Genomic DNA, 16,999 nt, shown 5'->3' on the forward strand with positions numbered 1-16,999 from the left:
AGGAGCATGCGCAGTATGGTCTGTATAAGCAGGCAAGGCGCGAGATTCAAAACCACTAGCCCAGCAGCTTCCCACAGCGCCCACGCCCAACGACACGCTGGGCTAAAAGTTCCCGTAAATTGCTTTCACATTGCCAAAATACCTGCGACCTTGGAAAAATCCCCGCGAAAGTCCTCGTAATTTCGCCAAGTATCTACTATTTAGCGGGTATTTTCTTTCGGGGAAATTACGCGTAGTTTGCTTTCACATTACCAAAATACCTGGTATTTTCTGATCGGGGTAAATTTCCCGATCAGAGAATACCTGGAATTGACGAACTTCGAGGCGGTCTGAAACCACCTATTGACGGTTGTCATTTTACTTGAATGCAAAGGAAGCCTTGTTAAGCAACTAGAGGATTGAAAAGCCTCAATGGAGCATTATTCCTGTTTTATCGGACAGTTACCATAGTAACAGTGCTTCCCAGCCAATCAAAATCAAGGAAAGTTGTCAAATCTGACAACTTTTCAGATGTAAATGCTGATGAAACGCTCCCCCAGTCCTCTCCAAAGATACATCATGCTAAGAAGGTCTGCTACCCATTGCAGTAGAGAATATTCACTTAAGAGCTCTGCTGTAGTTTCTAGTCCCCAATTTCAAATCCATCATCTGTTAATACATTAAGTATATCAATGCATGTATTTTATATTTCTGTGGGATTTTAAAATGCTTTCCAATCCAGGGGGATTACGACGAATAAAACATGTTAGAAATTTAATGATAAATGCCCAGGTTTGAGGTAATAGTTGTTTGTTTGTTTTATGTTGCTCCTGTCCGTTAGATCTGTCAGACATATATACATGCCTCTCGTTGTGTTTCACAGTAACTAGACTGCAGTTTAGCTACCAAATGTGCCTCATTATTTTAGGGAATGAATTCTTGTCCCATCTGAAATATGTATCTGAAATATTATTTTATTCAATCTCTATAAAGATATTTATGACAGTTTCACAAACGACAGCTATTCAATGGATCCTAGTGCAACATTGATGTTATTGCCCCTCTAACGTTGTCACAGCATTTCAACTCAAGGAATGAATTTTTGTCCAGTCTTAACTATGTTTTGAAATAGTATTAATTTTTTTTATTCATACCACAGCTATATATACATTCCAGCATACTGTTGTGCAACAGACCTTCTAAAACATTTTCACCGTAGGATCCCAGCAATACAATATTAACCTAGATATGATTTTAACTACTTTCAAGAGCAATTTTATCAAGATCTTACATGTACCTTGCTACCTTGAGAAATATTCTGATCACAATCAGGAAATTACCAATGTAATTCAGGGGTGGGGCTTATATCATTGAGCATCTTGCCAGTGATTTTCACTGATACATTTGTTCTCAGCCAATCAGATGCAAGCATTTCAGTAGCTTATAACAGCTGTCAATGAAAATTACTGATCTATTTCTTCATGAAACAATCCCCAGGCTTCATCCACCTGGAAAGATGGTTGGAAAGATGATTCTGTTCATCGAATCAAAGAGAACGATGAGAATTTAAGATAATTAGTGCAGGCACAATCGCAGTAATCCTGTTTTCTTATTACACGTTGAAACACGATCTTCAGGCTTTTTCATCCGTCTGATATTGTATTCAGACCTGGCTTTCAAATTATGAATATTTTCACCTGCAAGGAATAAGAATGTTTCATTTGCTGATACATTGCTTTTGATAATGTATAAATGAAGATAATTTGAAGTATGAAGTATCATTTTTAAGATGATGTTTGACAATTAATTGTTCATGAGATTCAGTTGTTATAAATGAGCCATTTTAAAATACAAGGGGTGGGGGTTTAAGGCTATGTAGCCCCCTTAGGCTCCAAAAACACCTTTTAGTTGAAAAAACCCTCCTGTAAATGTGCTACTGGGTTTTACACAAAAAAGACTAAGATAACTGCATTCAGGGTTGAAAATGAAGTGAAAAATACAGAATAAGGTGAGTAAATATATAAGGGGGGGGGGGCTCAGAAGAAGAGGGAGCTGGTATATTTTGATACCTGTTTAATATTTTTTAACGTGCCCCACAGACCGAGTGTTAGGCCAAATGGTATAATTCTGGCATATTGGGATTGTGAAAAATGAGATGAGAGTTGCATCTGTGCCCCAAAGCATCATTTTACAGGTTGCGGTCTTTCAGATTGAGTATCGTAAATCTCATTTGATTTATGATGTACCGTAGACATGCTTTTTAGGGAATTGCATCTGATTTCATATCCCGAAATTGCTCAAATTAATCAAATATATCCATCCCTGGTGCTTATGAATTATTCGATGACTCTCTTTTCCACAACATCTGCCCAGGACCAAAATCCAGTTAAAACCAATTAGGGCAAAACCAATTGAAACCAGTTGGCCAACTGGTTTCAATAGGGAAATTGGAACAACTGGTTCCAATTGAAAACCAGTTGCCAATTGGTTCCAGTTAAAACCAATTGGTTCCAATTGAAAACCAGTTGCCAATTGGTTCCAGTTAAAACCAATTGGGCAACTGGAACCAGTTGGCAATTGGTGTCAATTGGTTCCAGTTGTTCCAATTTCCCTATTAAAACCAATTGAATCCAATTGGAGGCAACTGGTTTCAATTGGTTCCAGTTGAAACCAATTGGAGGCAACTGGTTTCAACTGGAACCAGTTGAAACCAATTGGTTTCCAACTGGATCCAATTGGAACTAATTGGAATGAACTTAATTAGTTACAAATTAATTAGCATTTGCACTAACTATTGCTCATATGCCAACACAGAAGCAGTATTATATGTCTATTAATACCAATGTAAAGGGCATTGATAAAATACAGACTTTCATATGTATATATTGTATGGAAGATCTTCAAATATATGTATTTTTATTTGATGTAATTTGGTAACAGTTAGTGGTGTACTAATTATCCTTTAATCTGTTTTAATTATAATCTATAACATTTATGAACATGGTTTTCACTGCTAAGTATTCTAAATACTTATCTTTAAAAAGTGTGGCACTTGAATTTGAAAAGAATTAAATAGATACATTGTTAATGATGATGAATCTCATAAAACATTAATCTGTGCACACTGGCAGATAATATGCAAATTAACTGGTTTCAATTGGATCCAGTTGGGTAATTGGAAAATTTCCAATTGGAAACCAATTGGAAATCATTTCCAGTTACCCAACTGGTTCCAGTTAGAATTCATTTCCAGTTACCCATCTTTCCAGTTAGAAGTCATCTCCAGTTACCCAATTGGTACCAGTTAGGATTTCCAGTTACACAACTGCATGGTTCAAGTTAGGATTTCCAGTTACCCAACTGGTTCCAGTTAGAAATCATTTCCAGTTGGAAGTCATTTCCAGTTACCCAACTGGTTCCAGTTAGGATTTCCAGTTGCCCAACTGGTTCCAGTTGGGATTTCCAGTTACTCAACTGGTTCCAGTTAGAAATCATTTCCAATTGGAAGTCATTTCCAGTTACCCAACTGGTTCCAGTTAGGATTTCCAGTTACCCAACTGGTTCCAGTTAGAAATCATTTTCAGTTGGAAGTCATTTCCAGTTACCCAACTGGTTCCAGTTAGGATTTCCAGTTGCCCAACTGGTTCCAGTTAGGATTTCCAGTTGCCCAACTGGTTCCAGTTGGGATTTCCAGTTACTCAACTGGTTCCAGTTAGAAATCATTTCCAATTGGAAGTCATTTCCAGTTACCCAACTGGTTCCAGTTAGGATTTCCAGTTGCCCAACTGGTTTCAATTGGTTTCAACTGGAAATTGTTAAAATTCCAGTTAAAACCAATTGAAACCAATTGAAACCAGTTAAAACCAATTGAAACCAATTGAAACCAGTTAGAAATCCAACTGGTTTCAATTGGATTTTGGTCCTGGGTGTTAATGTAAAATATTATTTTGTCTCGTTTCTTTTTACAATGTACATGCATCTGGATCTATTCTTAATACAATGAAATAAACTTATAATTTACTAATTTACATCATGTGAGTTATTGCCATTTAACTCGTATTTATTTTTTTTTCGATCTGCAAGTAATCACCATTTTATTCATTTCTTTTGCAGTACTACAATTACATGAACATGTTCTAAAGTAAGCAGTTTTGACATTTTAGTGCATACTCTGTGTTTAATTTGTGTAAATGTCTTTGTGCATGAATATGATGAATAATGCCACTCATATGCATGTACATGTAGTATTATATTTGCCTGTATATTTTAGAGCACCATAAGTTGCACTATAGATTTGTATATAAAAGTCATGGGATTTGCTGGGTTTTGAATTTCATATAGCTTGCATGCAGTGTCTAATGCTGTATTATTTGTATCCATAATGATATGACTTAAAGAGCACAGCATACAATCATTTACAAAGGAATCCTGCATAGATCTTAAAATCAAGTATAAACCCTGCAATCTATTAAAGTTGATTGCTGGTTTGCACTTAGTGACAAGTTTGTAAGAAAATTGCTATTCAAATTATCAAATGCAAATTTGCCAGTGATACCTATCAAATGCAGTTGAAATTAACAATCATTTGCAAATGCATCTCTAGCACCATTGATTTGTCCTATCTTTTCTTCTTCTTCATACACACACAAATAATTATTGAAGTAGTTCTGAACTGGAAGATATAATTGTGGCTTTATAGCTTTATCCTCTTAGATTTTCATTTAATAAAATAACTATTACTCTGCTCTGTTTTGTTCATTTGAAAATCATTAATTGAATGGAATACACCTCTGCATTTGTGATAGATGTACATATATATAGTGGACAAGATATTACAGGTCAAATTCAATAAGACTTAAAAAAACAGATTCCACTTTTAGCAACTCCATGCTTCTGCGTTTATGTGTATTCGCAATATTTTTATTTTTTTACCCCTTTTCCTCCCTGATTTGCGTCATCTTGTTCTGTCCATCTTTGTTTTTTCTCTCTGCCTCTCTCGCACTCTTTTTGATCTGCCCCACCCCCTTCCATCTCTTAATTCTCTTCTCCCTTGATTTTGTCTGTGTTTGTGCCCTTTCTCTCATTTATATGTATCTTATTTACAATCTGTCATCTTTCAAATCAGTGCACTATAATTCACACAAACCATATTCATGTATTGTACCTTACACACTTTAATTATCATCCTATTAAAGTGCGAACTTGTCCATGCACTCGGTTTCAATGCACTAATCACCAAAATGCACATTATAATAGTTTTAATGTATAGGCCTATATAGCTTTTGATGATGATCAATCTGAAGGCTCCTCCTTCATACTAGTTAGTTTTGTATTCATGACTGAAACACATAAGGAATGTTTACATTGTCCCTATTTGGACCCCTTATCATTAATTATGATAAACATGAACAGGGAAAAATTTAAAGGACCCTATTCAATCTAAAAAACCAGATGAAAATGTTCTTTTCTATATTGTACTTTTGAAGACTCAAAAATCAGTTACCAAACTATATGCAGAGCTCACAAAGCTAACAAAAATGAACTGAATTGTATATTTTTGAGGGGAAAGTAGTTAGAATATGTTCCATTTCACATTGTTCCACTTAGAGTAGAGTTATTATTAGGAATGATGAACCATTTCAATGCATACATTTTGCTTAACAGGTGGAGAACTTTTGTAATAATTCAAGATTTGGATTTGATTATGAGAAAACACCTGCTACGTGTACCCGCCATTCCAATTTAAATCACCCAATTTCTGCCCAGGTCAATTTAGGCCTGCCACAATTAAGCAAACATAGTGGAATTTAACCCATTTTCCTGTGACACAATGAAAACTCTGCATCGTGAAAATAGTGCTGAAATTACTTGTCTGAAAGCCCCCGCCATATCGTCCTCTAGCTATCACTGCAATATCTTCACTACTTTCGCATTGTTCTTCCCATCTAAAAGGTCTGCTTCAGGGTAATTTCTAGGCCTTGGCTTTTAATTGCCTCAGATGTGGCTATCTTTTATTATAAAAGACACTGGTCAACAAAAATCTCACATAGATATCTTGAAAATAATGCTGAAATTACTTGTCTGAAAGGCCCCTCCATCTTTCATCCATTTTATAAGTGCAACCTTTTCGCTGCTTTTCCCATTGTTCTTCCAGTATGAAAGGTCTGTTTGCCTTTGAAGGTCATATCTAGGTCATGACATTTATCGCCTGAGATGTGGCTATCTCATCTTACAAAAGACAATATCTCAAGTTCATAGATCCTCTGTTGTCATGGATATTTCATTTCTTTTTTTCATCAAACTTTATGAATTATCAGATTGCATCAGGCTGGATTGCAGTGGGGTAATAAATCTGGGAAAGTGCTCTAAAATATTCCGATCTACTTTTTTATTCAGAGATCTTTTTTAACGTCATCTTTCATTATCACGTTCCTACCATTTTGTATTTTTTATCTTGTGTGCTTTGCAGCAGATTAATCTTATCCAATGAAATCTACCTCTCCCTTTCTCTCTCTATAATCTTCTTCATCCCTTTATTTTCCTTGTACATGTCATATTTGAAACGGAAATTCAATCAGGAAATGAGGGATCGTGATTGCATGTTTTAATCAGTGAGCAGTTTGTTAGTTGGTTAGATATTGTCCATTAGTTTCATCACAAAATATAAATTTGTTGATGAGTTATGAATGTTATTGAAAGATGATGTAGGACAAGACAATTAAAAGAAGCATCCTTTGCTAGGTCTAATAAAATTGGACCTATTATTAGGAAACAAGATGTGATGTCAGCATGCTATTCCAGAACAAAATTAAAGATTATTCTTCATTATATCTAACCTTACTAGATCCATAAAATATAGGTTGACCTTTTCCAGACAAATCCTACCTGTCTCTTTTCATTGTCTATCTATCACACTATAGTCTCCTTGAAATCTTAATTTTCCTTCAAACTATGTCTAATACATGGGGATGATAGCCATTGTTGACCTTCAAATTCATGCATTATGAATCAGTTTCACATTCATTGTATAAAGATTAAATGTTTGTCAGAGACTCAGAGATAGGCTTAACATTGTATAGTTGATATTTCGGGCTTGAGTAATTGCAATTTTTTTTTTTTGTTCTTGCTGTAAAATTTTGAAAGGTACACTGTTGTCTAATAATTAATACTATTTTATTGAAAGAATACTCTCCCTTACATACATTATGCTGTTTTATTTCAGTTCGCTTTTGTAGGATTCATTCCCAGTTTCCTAAACATTGTATTCTCATTTTAACATTCTAGCCTCCTTTGCTGCCTCTATAAGTCATGTTTAAAAAGAAATTAAAAGATTTGTGCTGCTTGCATTCATCAGCCTTCTTTTAATATTTAAATTCTAGTCTTGTTCAAGTCACAATTTTAACTGTTTTACACATATATCCAACTTGTAGTCTTCTTCACAGGTGTTCAACTTTGTTTCATGTTCCAATATGTATTCACAATACTGCCTCATGTTTTTCGTTATCACCATTGTTTTGTACCGTCTTATTTGGTGTACTATTAGGTTACAATCCACCATGGAAATCTTTTTATCAGCTTTCGACAGTACTGCAGTATCTTCATGTAGGTCTGGATGATCAGACTACTCCAAATGCTTATTCATGGTACACATCAATCTCAAAACTCATTTTCAAGTTTTCAAAGACAATAAATCGAAGGAGAGAATTTACTGCATGCAAAAGTTGTTTTGAAAAGTTTATTTCTCCAACTTATATGTAGTTATTTATCCATCTTTGGGTGATTTAATTTCCTGATATGTAAGATTTAAAAACAGTTTATCATACACCGTAAACTCTTGTTCTTTGTCGTTCCAACAATAACATTAAGAATTGAATCCTAGTGATTTCAAGGATTTTATTTGTTAATTGGTTTTTAGTTGTTCCCCCCCCCCCCCCTCTCATTTTTGTTACCTGCCTTGTTGAAAATTTTTGTGATTCTTAGGCTTCTTTACAGATTGAAAGGAAAATATTGTTTTTTACTCTCAAAATTTCAAAATGCTTCATTAAAATCATATCCTTATTCACAAGTTGTGAATATTCTACTTAAGTTCTTTAAACTTTGCTGTTATGTATACATTACTTAACGTTTTCCATTTTATTTTATTTTATTTGTTATTAATTTTTTTTTATTAAAAAGTGGATAACTGCCTGATAATAGAATAGTTTGAAGAAGAAGCGGAATAGGTCATTAAAAGTTGCAGCAAGTTCTCATTAGAATTATTCAAAATGGTGATTAATCACATTTTTTTTTCTTAATTGGACTTTTCCCAACTATTACTTCTAACTTGATTCATTATTTTTTTTAGTTCTGGACCCCACCCTAGATTGTAACCGGGCTGCTTTGCCAAACTTCTAATCAAGAATAAATCGTAAATTTGTTATAACCCAATTAAATGCACTGTTTATCATTTCATATCGAAAGCAAATTTCATGGATCTTGGTGGATTTCCTTCTGAATATTCATTCAAATTTCCTTTTTACTTTGTTGTCATATTTCTGCTACTGTACTCACAAATCCTACATATCCTTTTCCCACACCTTTCTCATTAATATAACCCCCATCTATCGTCAAGGCTTTCACACTAACATTTACCTGTGCTCATATTCAAAATCCCTACTTTTTACTATTTTTTATTAATTTTTGCTTCTTTAATTCTATGTCATGGTAGTTCGATATGCTTACAAAATCATGTTGTTTTTAAGCTATTATTTAACAGATGCATGAATAGTGAACTTAGTCAATTGCATTTCTTTTAATTAATTAACCACTCTTCTTGGTGCTTGCTTATCACAAAAGTTATTTCCTTTGTAATGATCATTTGTTTTGAAATTGTAACCAGCTGTAATTCTTATTCATGTTTTCATTGTTTTTCATAACATTGTGTGGATGCATTATTTGTCTTCTATATATTTAATACTAGTATATCATCTTCAGATATTAATTTTTGTTTTGGGTTGTTATTTTGATTAATAATATACCATATTTGTTCTTACTATTTTTATATTTGATACTGCATCCTTTCTGAATGGAACTAATTCTGTTATATTTTTATGTTCTTCTAAGGTGTCCAACTCCTGGATGTTCAGGCAGAGGCCATGTCAATAGTAACAGAAATTCACATCGCAGGTAAGGCAAAACGAGAATGAAATAGTATTACAAATGTTTTTTTCCCCCCAATTGTTTATTTAAAAAATCTGTATGTCAGTAATTCAGGAAATATTCATTTGATCTATCTTTATTTTATAGTTAGTTGTCAGCCTGAAAAAAAATATATTTCAGACACAGACCCTCATTCGAACTTTGATCAACAAGTGGGTCTTCACACAAGACTAGTACAGATACAACTTGCTTTTTCAATTTCTCTGCACGAGTCACTGCTACGACTCTATGTTACACATTCAGACCACTTTCCTCAAGTGACGGGTATGCACAGCAAACAGTCTTTGGACTGCATGTGGTTGTACTGATATTTGTTGAGCACAATTCTAGTTGCAAATTTGTACAAAAAGAAATATCACAGCAGTAACATTGTGTCTTTTTGTAATTGATCATTTTTATTACCCTTCCCATCTCTCTTTCTACCCCCTCCTGTCTCCCCTATCTCCCCCCCCCCCTCGTGTCTCTCCTATCTCTTTCTCACCCCTCCTGTCTCCCCTATCTTTTTCTTTCCCCTCCTGTCTCCCATTTCTCTTTCTTTTCCCTCCTGTCTCCCATTTCTCTTTCTCACCCCTCCTGTCTCCCCTATCTCTTTCTCCCCCCCCCTCGTGTCTCACCCTATCTCCCCCCTCTGTCTCTCCGATCTCTCTGCTCCATTCCCTCCCTCGTCTTTCTGTCTCTCCTTTGTTCTCTCTCTCTCCAGTTTATCAGGTTGTCCTAAAGCAGCTGCTGAGAAGTTAGCCATGATGCACCAGGGCCCGCCTCCAACGCCTAAATATTCAAATGATACCAGACTCATGGGGTATGTTCAATCCATCATTATTTTTATTTTTTGTATGTAGTTGTATTGGCAGAGGCCCCACGTATTTTGGGTTGGCCTTAGCTCAAGAAAACAAAATAATAAGTGAAATTAAGTAGTGATTGAGCGATTAAGATGACCTAACTTTGATTTTTATTTATTTGAAAGAGCTGTTGGTCTACCCATCATTCTTGTCTTTTCTTCTAGTTCCAACAAAATATGCTTGGGGATACCTGCGGAGCGTTTCATCAAAATTTCTTTCCCACAAGTTGTCAGATCTGACATCTTTTCTTGAATCTGATTGGCTGAGAAGCATCATCACTATGGTAACTGTCGGATAAAATGTGACTTGTTGGATAAAACGTCCAACTAGTCCTTTCATGAAAAGCTCCCCTTTTATGAAAGGACTTGTCAGACATTTTATCTGACAAGTCCTGTTTTATCTGACACTTACCATAGTAACATTGCTACTCAGCTACTCAAGAAATGTTGATGAAATGCTCCCCTGTACAAGTACATTTTGTTCCAGGGAATTGCAAGAGCATTCACAAACTTTCGAGATAATCACGTGACTGATTAAAGTTCATTTCCCAGTGCTTCTCCCTTCAAATGGGAAATCTCTTTGCCATATCAAACTGAAGACAATGACCCTTGATACAGTCTTCGGCAGCCATGATCTGTTTCCTCTCCTGAACATGCCTGGAATAGAGAGAAAATGTTCTGCTCTCCTTGCATGGTTTAGAACATTTTAATCAATCACTGTAAATAAATTGTCTATAATTTGTATGATACACTGTTTTTGTTTTGGATGCATATAATTTTGGAATGTAATTTTGTGTGGTTTACACTAGGAAACCGATGTACTGCTTGCAAGAAATGGAATCCATGAACAGTGCGACAACCATTAGCTCCACCACAACTCCACGTTCTACTCCGTCAGAGAAGGTCAGCGCAAAGCCTTTCTCGATAGATTCTTTCATGGCATTCAACCCTGCCACAGGACTCTACACAGCGACCGGTAGCCACAAGCGCATAGCTCCCAAGGTCATATCAGCTGCCGAGCTCATGCCACCCAGTAAGCGTCCTGCGATGCCTAACGACGGAACGGTGGACAATCGGGAGGCTACACTTGCAGCAGCGGCGATTAACCTATCCTTGAAGACCATGCCAGGCATGATGCCCCATCTGGCCATACCCATGCAGTTCCCGCCGCCGATGACGCCACCAAGCTCGGTGCAGCAACAGCCTTTAGACCTGGTGAAGATTGACAGCAACGGCACCTTAGACCTGAGCATGAAATCCACCAAGATGGACAGCCAACATCAGCCAGCTGCAACGGCCCTTTCTCATCTCCCTGGCCCTATGACTGCCAACACACCGCCGCCACAGTCCTCTCTCCCCCTGTCCACCCAATCGAGCTTGGTCCAGCTGTCCATCCCGCAGCCCATCATGCCAAACCCTGTCTACACTGGAAGCTATTCCTTCCCACCCATGTCTCCGATGGTCCAGACAACCACGTCTAACAACTCGCCAACGATCCTCCAGATCCCAAGGTCTTACGATCAAGCTGTGGACTTCTCCGCCCCCAAGAAGCCGCAGTACCCCCTCCTCACCAGTTTCCCCCATACTCCATTAAGTGCACCCCTGACGCCTCTCACCAGTTCCTTGGTGTCTCTCCCCGGGTCGTTGCCCTGCAACGTTCCTCTCACCTCTGGGGGAGGTATCCTCACCCCCATCGCTCCGAATGCCGTGGTGTCGACTGGTGGAAACGTATCGCTGACCGGTTTCGGGAAAGACGAACCATCGTAAGTATTTTCATCCACTCTGATACTTGCATGCCCTGTTTTTTGCCTGTAGAATAATAAATGCATATTGTCAAAAGTATGAAATAACAAGCTAAATTTTCAATAACAAAAAAAATAAAATAACAGCTGCCTATCCATAACCAGCTGCTTAGAATGCAAAATGTTTAGAGAAATTTGCACCAAGTAAATTTCAAGTTTGAATAGAAGAGAAATATAGACCTATAATCCTATCTGAGAAAATTCACAAGCAACAAGTGCATGTAGCCCTCTACAACTGACTCATGAATTTAACTTTTAAAAGGAAAATGTCTGAATCCTTTCCATGTTGTCTTGTGCAAAGGGTCTAGAAATTATGAATGTGTTATGCTTAGCATAATATACATTGAAGGTTTGCCTTCATAATCATTTGCATTTCAAACTAATTCCATTTGTTGACTAACTTGTGTTGTTTCTCTCCATTTTATTCTCCTTTATGCTTCATGCGAACTAACATATTCATTCCATTTCCATCTTTGCTTCCCTCCCCCTCCCCTTTCCCCATCAAACAACTTTCCCTGTTACACCAATGACCTTAAAAAACTCAAGCAGTCCTATGAAAAAACAAAACAAAATGAGCTTTGTTCCTAAAGCTCTGTTTGAGCCGCGGCGGGAGCCTCTAAGGTATGATAATCGTCTATCCATTCAGGGGACAATTTTCAAAATCATGTCAGAATTCTTCGCTCTTTCTATCTGATATTGCTTTATCAGCACTGCATGGATATTATGAAGCGACAATCTGGAAAAGTCAATGATTTCGAAGCCATGAATAAAATATAACTGTTTTTTAATTCATTGGAAAAATTGCCCCCTGGTGGTCATGTCCGTTGTCAAAGTTATGCGAATCTCACTGACTGATTTGGTGGCATGGTATAAGCAAAACACAAATAAAGAATAGAAAAATAAGGATAGAATTCTTGTGGATTCGTATGACAATAGGATGGGAATGTAATCTGTATCACAGACCTAAAAATCTCTGTTGCAGAAGTTTGATTATGATTGCTTTATGAAATATGAAAAAGGAAGAAGACTATTAAGTATTAAAAAAAAAGATGCAACGAAAAAAGTTCAATTTCTGCCTTGTTAACATGAATATCTGTCTCTAGGTATAGAGGCTGAATATATTTCAACATCAGCCAAAAGGGTATCCAAGTTCCAGGCTAGACACCAGATTGTAAAATTTTACTGAAACCAAATTTCCATTGTCGTCCGACATATATCGTGTAATCATCAAGTCAATCGGTGTAGGATTGGTGTAGTTTTGAAAAGAGACATTGCATCGGCTGTTAAAGTATTCTACATGTATTTCAGAAAATGGGTCATTTCAATTAAGGTGTTGACTTTTAGTGTTGGTGCTTGACTGCTGTGGAGATAATTTTCAACTCTTGCACTTGATTTCAGAAGTTTGCAATTAACTCTAGCACTACACTACTGTGTAAGTGCTAGTGTTATTGAAATGTGATTAATTACAATGAAAAAGGAAGGGAAGAAATGGGCTCTGTTGCCCCTAAATCTCTTTCTAAAAAAAGCAGCACCGAACATTGAATACCCGTCTTGAAATGGCCCATCGAATGTTAACTTAACTATTAGAAGAAGAGACTGCATGCTTGGTGTTTTGTGGGTTAATATTATATTTAGATATTGTTGTACACCTGTAGGTGGAAATAAGGCAGCCCAGAATTTAACCAGTTGACTACTGAATTCTGTCATTCCCAGAGAATTTGTACAGAGACCATCTGGTTCCAGTAGGCAACGGGTTCAAATTTTTTATTATTCCTCCGAATCTTGATCCAAGCGTCTGTGATAATCCATGAAATCAGATTCAGATTAAAGCCAAGGATATTATGAGAATAAATCATAACGATTTCAGTTTGATTTGCAACTTATACTCGATGGGATGAAATCAAAGCAATTTCTAAAGGGAGGCAGGCCTGTATGAAGTTAATGGCATGAAATATGAAAGTGGGTGGATGGATATAAAAGCATCTCTGTTTGATCTCCAATCGACTTTCAATTGACTTTCCTCCAATTAGTCAAGGGCAGAATATGTCTCCAAGAAGAGTTTGATTTTTTTTCCTGTATAAAGATCTCTTTTCTATCGTTTGCAAATGGTGTACATTACTGCATATCAAATTCCTTTTTCCCAATGAAAATTTTTCAATTCAGGGCTGCTTTATTATTGGCACATGAAATGGGTCAACATTTATTATTTTGTTTGGTGTATAGCAGTGTATACTGTGTAGAAGTATGTTATGCAAGCTACATATTCTAGAATATTTTGTTGCAATCAAAATCAGTTTGTGGGTTCGGTAGTTTTCCCAACCAATTCTTGTGGTTCACCGTGAATTTACATCTTTATTGATTGATTTCTGGCCCCGTTGAAATAACTGAGCAAGAAGTTTATTTGCTACCCTGCTACCCTCCCCACCCCGGCAGTTTTTTCATAATTTTTTTTATCCGTCTTTGGATATTTGGGATAATGATGAAAAAAAGACAATAAATTTGAGTCCTTTTAGTGATTTTCTCTCATTCCATATACTGTTTAATTCATGTGCAGTTCAGTTAAATTCTTAAAAGTTTGTATTGTTGATTATTACAAAATCCCTCTCCTTTTTTTTTGGGGGGGGGGGTATCATTAGATTGGACTATGTGAATTGATATATTTCCTTGCAATATGCATCAAGATTAAAACATCCAGCTTCCTGTGCTGACGTGCATTGATAAATTGATTTGATGCCACTATTCTTCCAATATACAAATATAGACTTAGCACCGGCTCCTAATTATGCCTTTTGGGAATAGCCCTAGATACTTCATGTCTGCATGCATTGTCTTTTTGTATTAATGGTTGGATATTTTTTTTGCTATCAAGCACTCTGAGGCCACTGATTACAGTTTGAAAGGGAGAGAGTAGGAGAGAAAGGGGGAGAGGGATAGAGAAAGGGAAAGAGAAGAGAGACAGAGCCTAGAAGGGAAGGGGTACGGGGGAGAAACAAATCGTAGGTCATCTTTTGAACTACATTATTAAATCATAGTTGTGTAAAGCATCCAAGAAAATTAAAGATAATTACTCCACCAAAGAAATTATGTTGACCATGCTATTGGCTCTCAAAAGGATTATAAAAAGCTTTGTGATCTTGTCTTTATATAATTGATCGCCCCCACCTCCCCAACTCATTTCATATCAATACACAATGATATGTATAGGTCACTCATTTGAATAGATTTCCTGTTTACAAATTAATTGAAATGAAGATGTATTGACAATCTATCCTTCAGCTATTGTTCAGCAAAAAAAAAGATGAAGATAGAATTCTGCCTGATGGATTATAAGAGTATTAACGACGGCCAAACCTTGCTTTAAATATCAAACCTTTATTTATCTTGACAACTAGTGTCCTGGCCAATCTATGTCATTTGTGCATAAATGTACAGTGAAAATCAGAAGTGTTTCTTTAGATTTATTCTTTCTCTTATTTTTAATACCTTTATCAAACAGAGCTATTCAGAACCCCTAAGAAAGAGATATTCTTTAATGTAGACCCACATTGCCCTATAACTTTCTGTAAAGCAGTGTCCCACTAGATTGTTCAGATGGGGTCAGATGGAAGGGGGCCAGTCCCAATATGGTGGCCAATGAAATACGTTGGTCATTTTAATTCCAACTTCTTTCCACTCTTTCCCTTGTCTGATTGAAATTGCATTGCCAATATCAGGGGTGTGAGAGTTCAGATTTTTATCTGATTTCAGATTTTTTTTTTGATTTTCAGCTTAATTTCAGCTTATTTTTGGCCTTCCTCTGTACAAAAAGTTTGGGAGCTCTTTCTATTTCAGACTTTTTCAACACTCTTCCGCTCTTTTCAGATCTTTTTATTTGTGACCACTCACACCCCTGCAATATGGTCACATACTAGCAATTATGGAAAAATCAAAAGGAAAGAAAAGGAAATTAAAGTAAATGTACACGTAGGTATTTTTTGCATTTAATGCGTAATGACTTGAAAGCAATTTTTAATTTTAGCTCATCTGGCCCGAAGTGCCAGATGAGCTTATGCCGTGGCGTGGCATCCGTCCACATCATTGATGTGCTAGTTTTTTATATGTCGGTTATTAATGAGGGATTTGATCTAAAAGAATTATGATTCTCATTTCAGGAAAGGGCCGAAAGGCCAATCATTGTTTTATCTTGACATTGACTTTTAATTGTTGTGTGTTTTCAATCGAAAAATCTAATGTTCTGAGTAAATCATAGTAGATTGTTTTATTTGTTATGTATTGTATTGCATTGCTTTTTGTGCTAATTGTGACAATGGTCTGTTAACTTCTTTTTTGTGTAGGAAGAGTCCAAGAAATTTTTCAGAGATGTCAATGTTCCCTTTTTGAGAAAATAATTTTCTTCATTTTTCATTATCGTTCAAAATCCAAATTATTATGTCCATTCCTATGAATATTTTCCTCAAAGCATTACACTTTCCTGACTGATTGCTCGGCATCACAAAATCATAACTTTATCATATGGCCTACCATTTCCCACAATGCTGTTTTCTTTTTCTTCTTTAAAGTATGGAATGCTTCTTAACTTCTGGCACAACAAAATAATTTCATTTTATTACAAATTGTTAGCCTCAGGAGCCAGACTATCAAAATTTTCATATAGCGGCTATATTCACAGTGGCTATGCACAATACCCTCACACTCATAGCATGCTTGTGAACCAACTGGAGGAGGAGAATATCTTCCTCTAGGTAACTTTTACAACCACTTATTAAACCGGTGTATACATAACATAATTATTTCACAATTGTATTAAAATAATAGTCCCATACCTTCAAAACTGCATGAAACCTATGGATTCATTCACAGTACATCTCTAGATGAAAGCTTGCATGCATGTGGTTTATGTATTGTTCAACCACAGTAGTCGCCGTCTTGATTCTAGCTCTGTATATTGTTGTTTGGTGACACTGTCTGTGGGATTTGTAGTCGTTTAGAAATATTTCCAGTATTAAGTCATTGGACTTAACATCATTTGAAACACACCACATTTTGTCCAAAGACTCTTTGAACCATAGTAAAGTACAGTTTTGCTTTGTTACCTTTCATTGAAAAAAAAGGAATTGACCAAAATTGTGAGAAATGGTTAAGTATTTACTTTCCACAAGTATGTAAAAATGATTTTCATAGA

The 16,999-nt window shown here is 36.2% G+C and overlaps 1 protein-coding gene across 6 annotated transcripts in view; it reads left to right on the forward strand.

The window, feature by feature from the left end:
* Positions 1–16,999, forward strand: part of LOC129280800 (myelin transcription factor 1-like) — a 37,931-nt gene that overhangs the window by 7,530 nt on the left and 13,402 nt on the right. For 2 of the 6 annotated variants that reach the window (XM_064111810.1, XM_054916805.2), the window contains exons 4-8: positions 4,093–4,120; positions 9,082–9,144; positions 9,878–9,976; positions 10,825–11,778; positions 12,364–12,438. In XM_064111810.1, coding sequence (XP_063967880.1) covers positions 4,093–4,120; positions 9,082–9,144; positions 9,878–9,976; positions 10,825–11,778; positions 12,364–12,438 — 1,219 coding nt within the window. The remainder of the gene's footprint in view (positions 1–4,092; positions 4,121–9,081; positions 9,145–9,877; positions 9,977–10,824; positions 11,779–12,363; positions 12,439–16,999) is intronic. The other 4 variants (XM_064111811.1, XM_054916809.2, XM_064111812.1 and 1 more) reach the window with 2 other exon arrangements.

The sequence above is a fragment of the Lytechinus pictus genome, chromosome 17, assembly GCF_037042905.1.
Source record: "Lytechinus pictus isolate F3 Inbred chromosome 17, Lp3.0, whole genome shotgun sequence".
In the NCBI taxonomy this organism is placed as follows: Eukaryota; Metazoa; Echinodermata; class Echinoidea; order Temnopleuroida; family Toxopneustidae; genus Lytechinus; species Lytechinus pictus.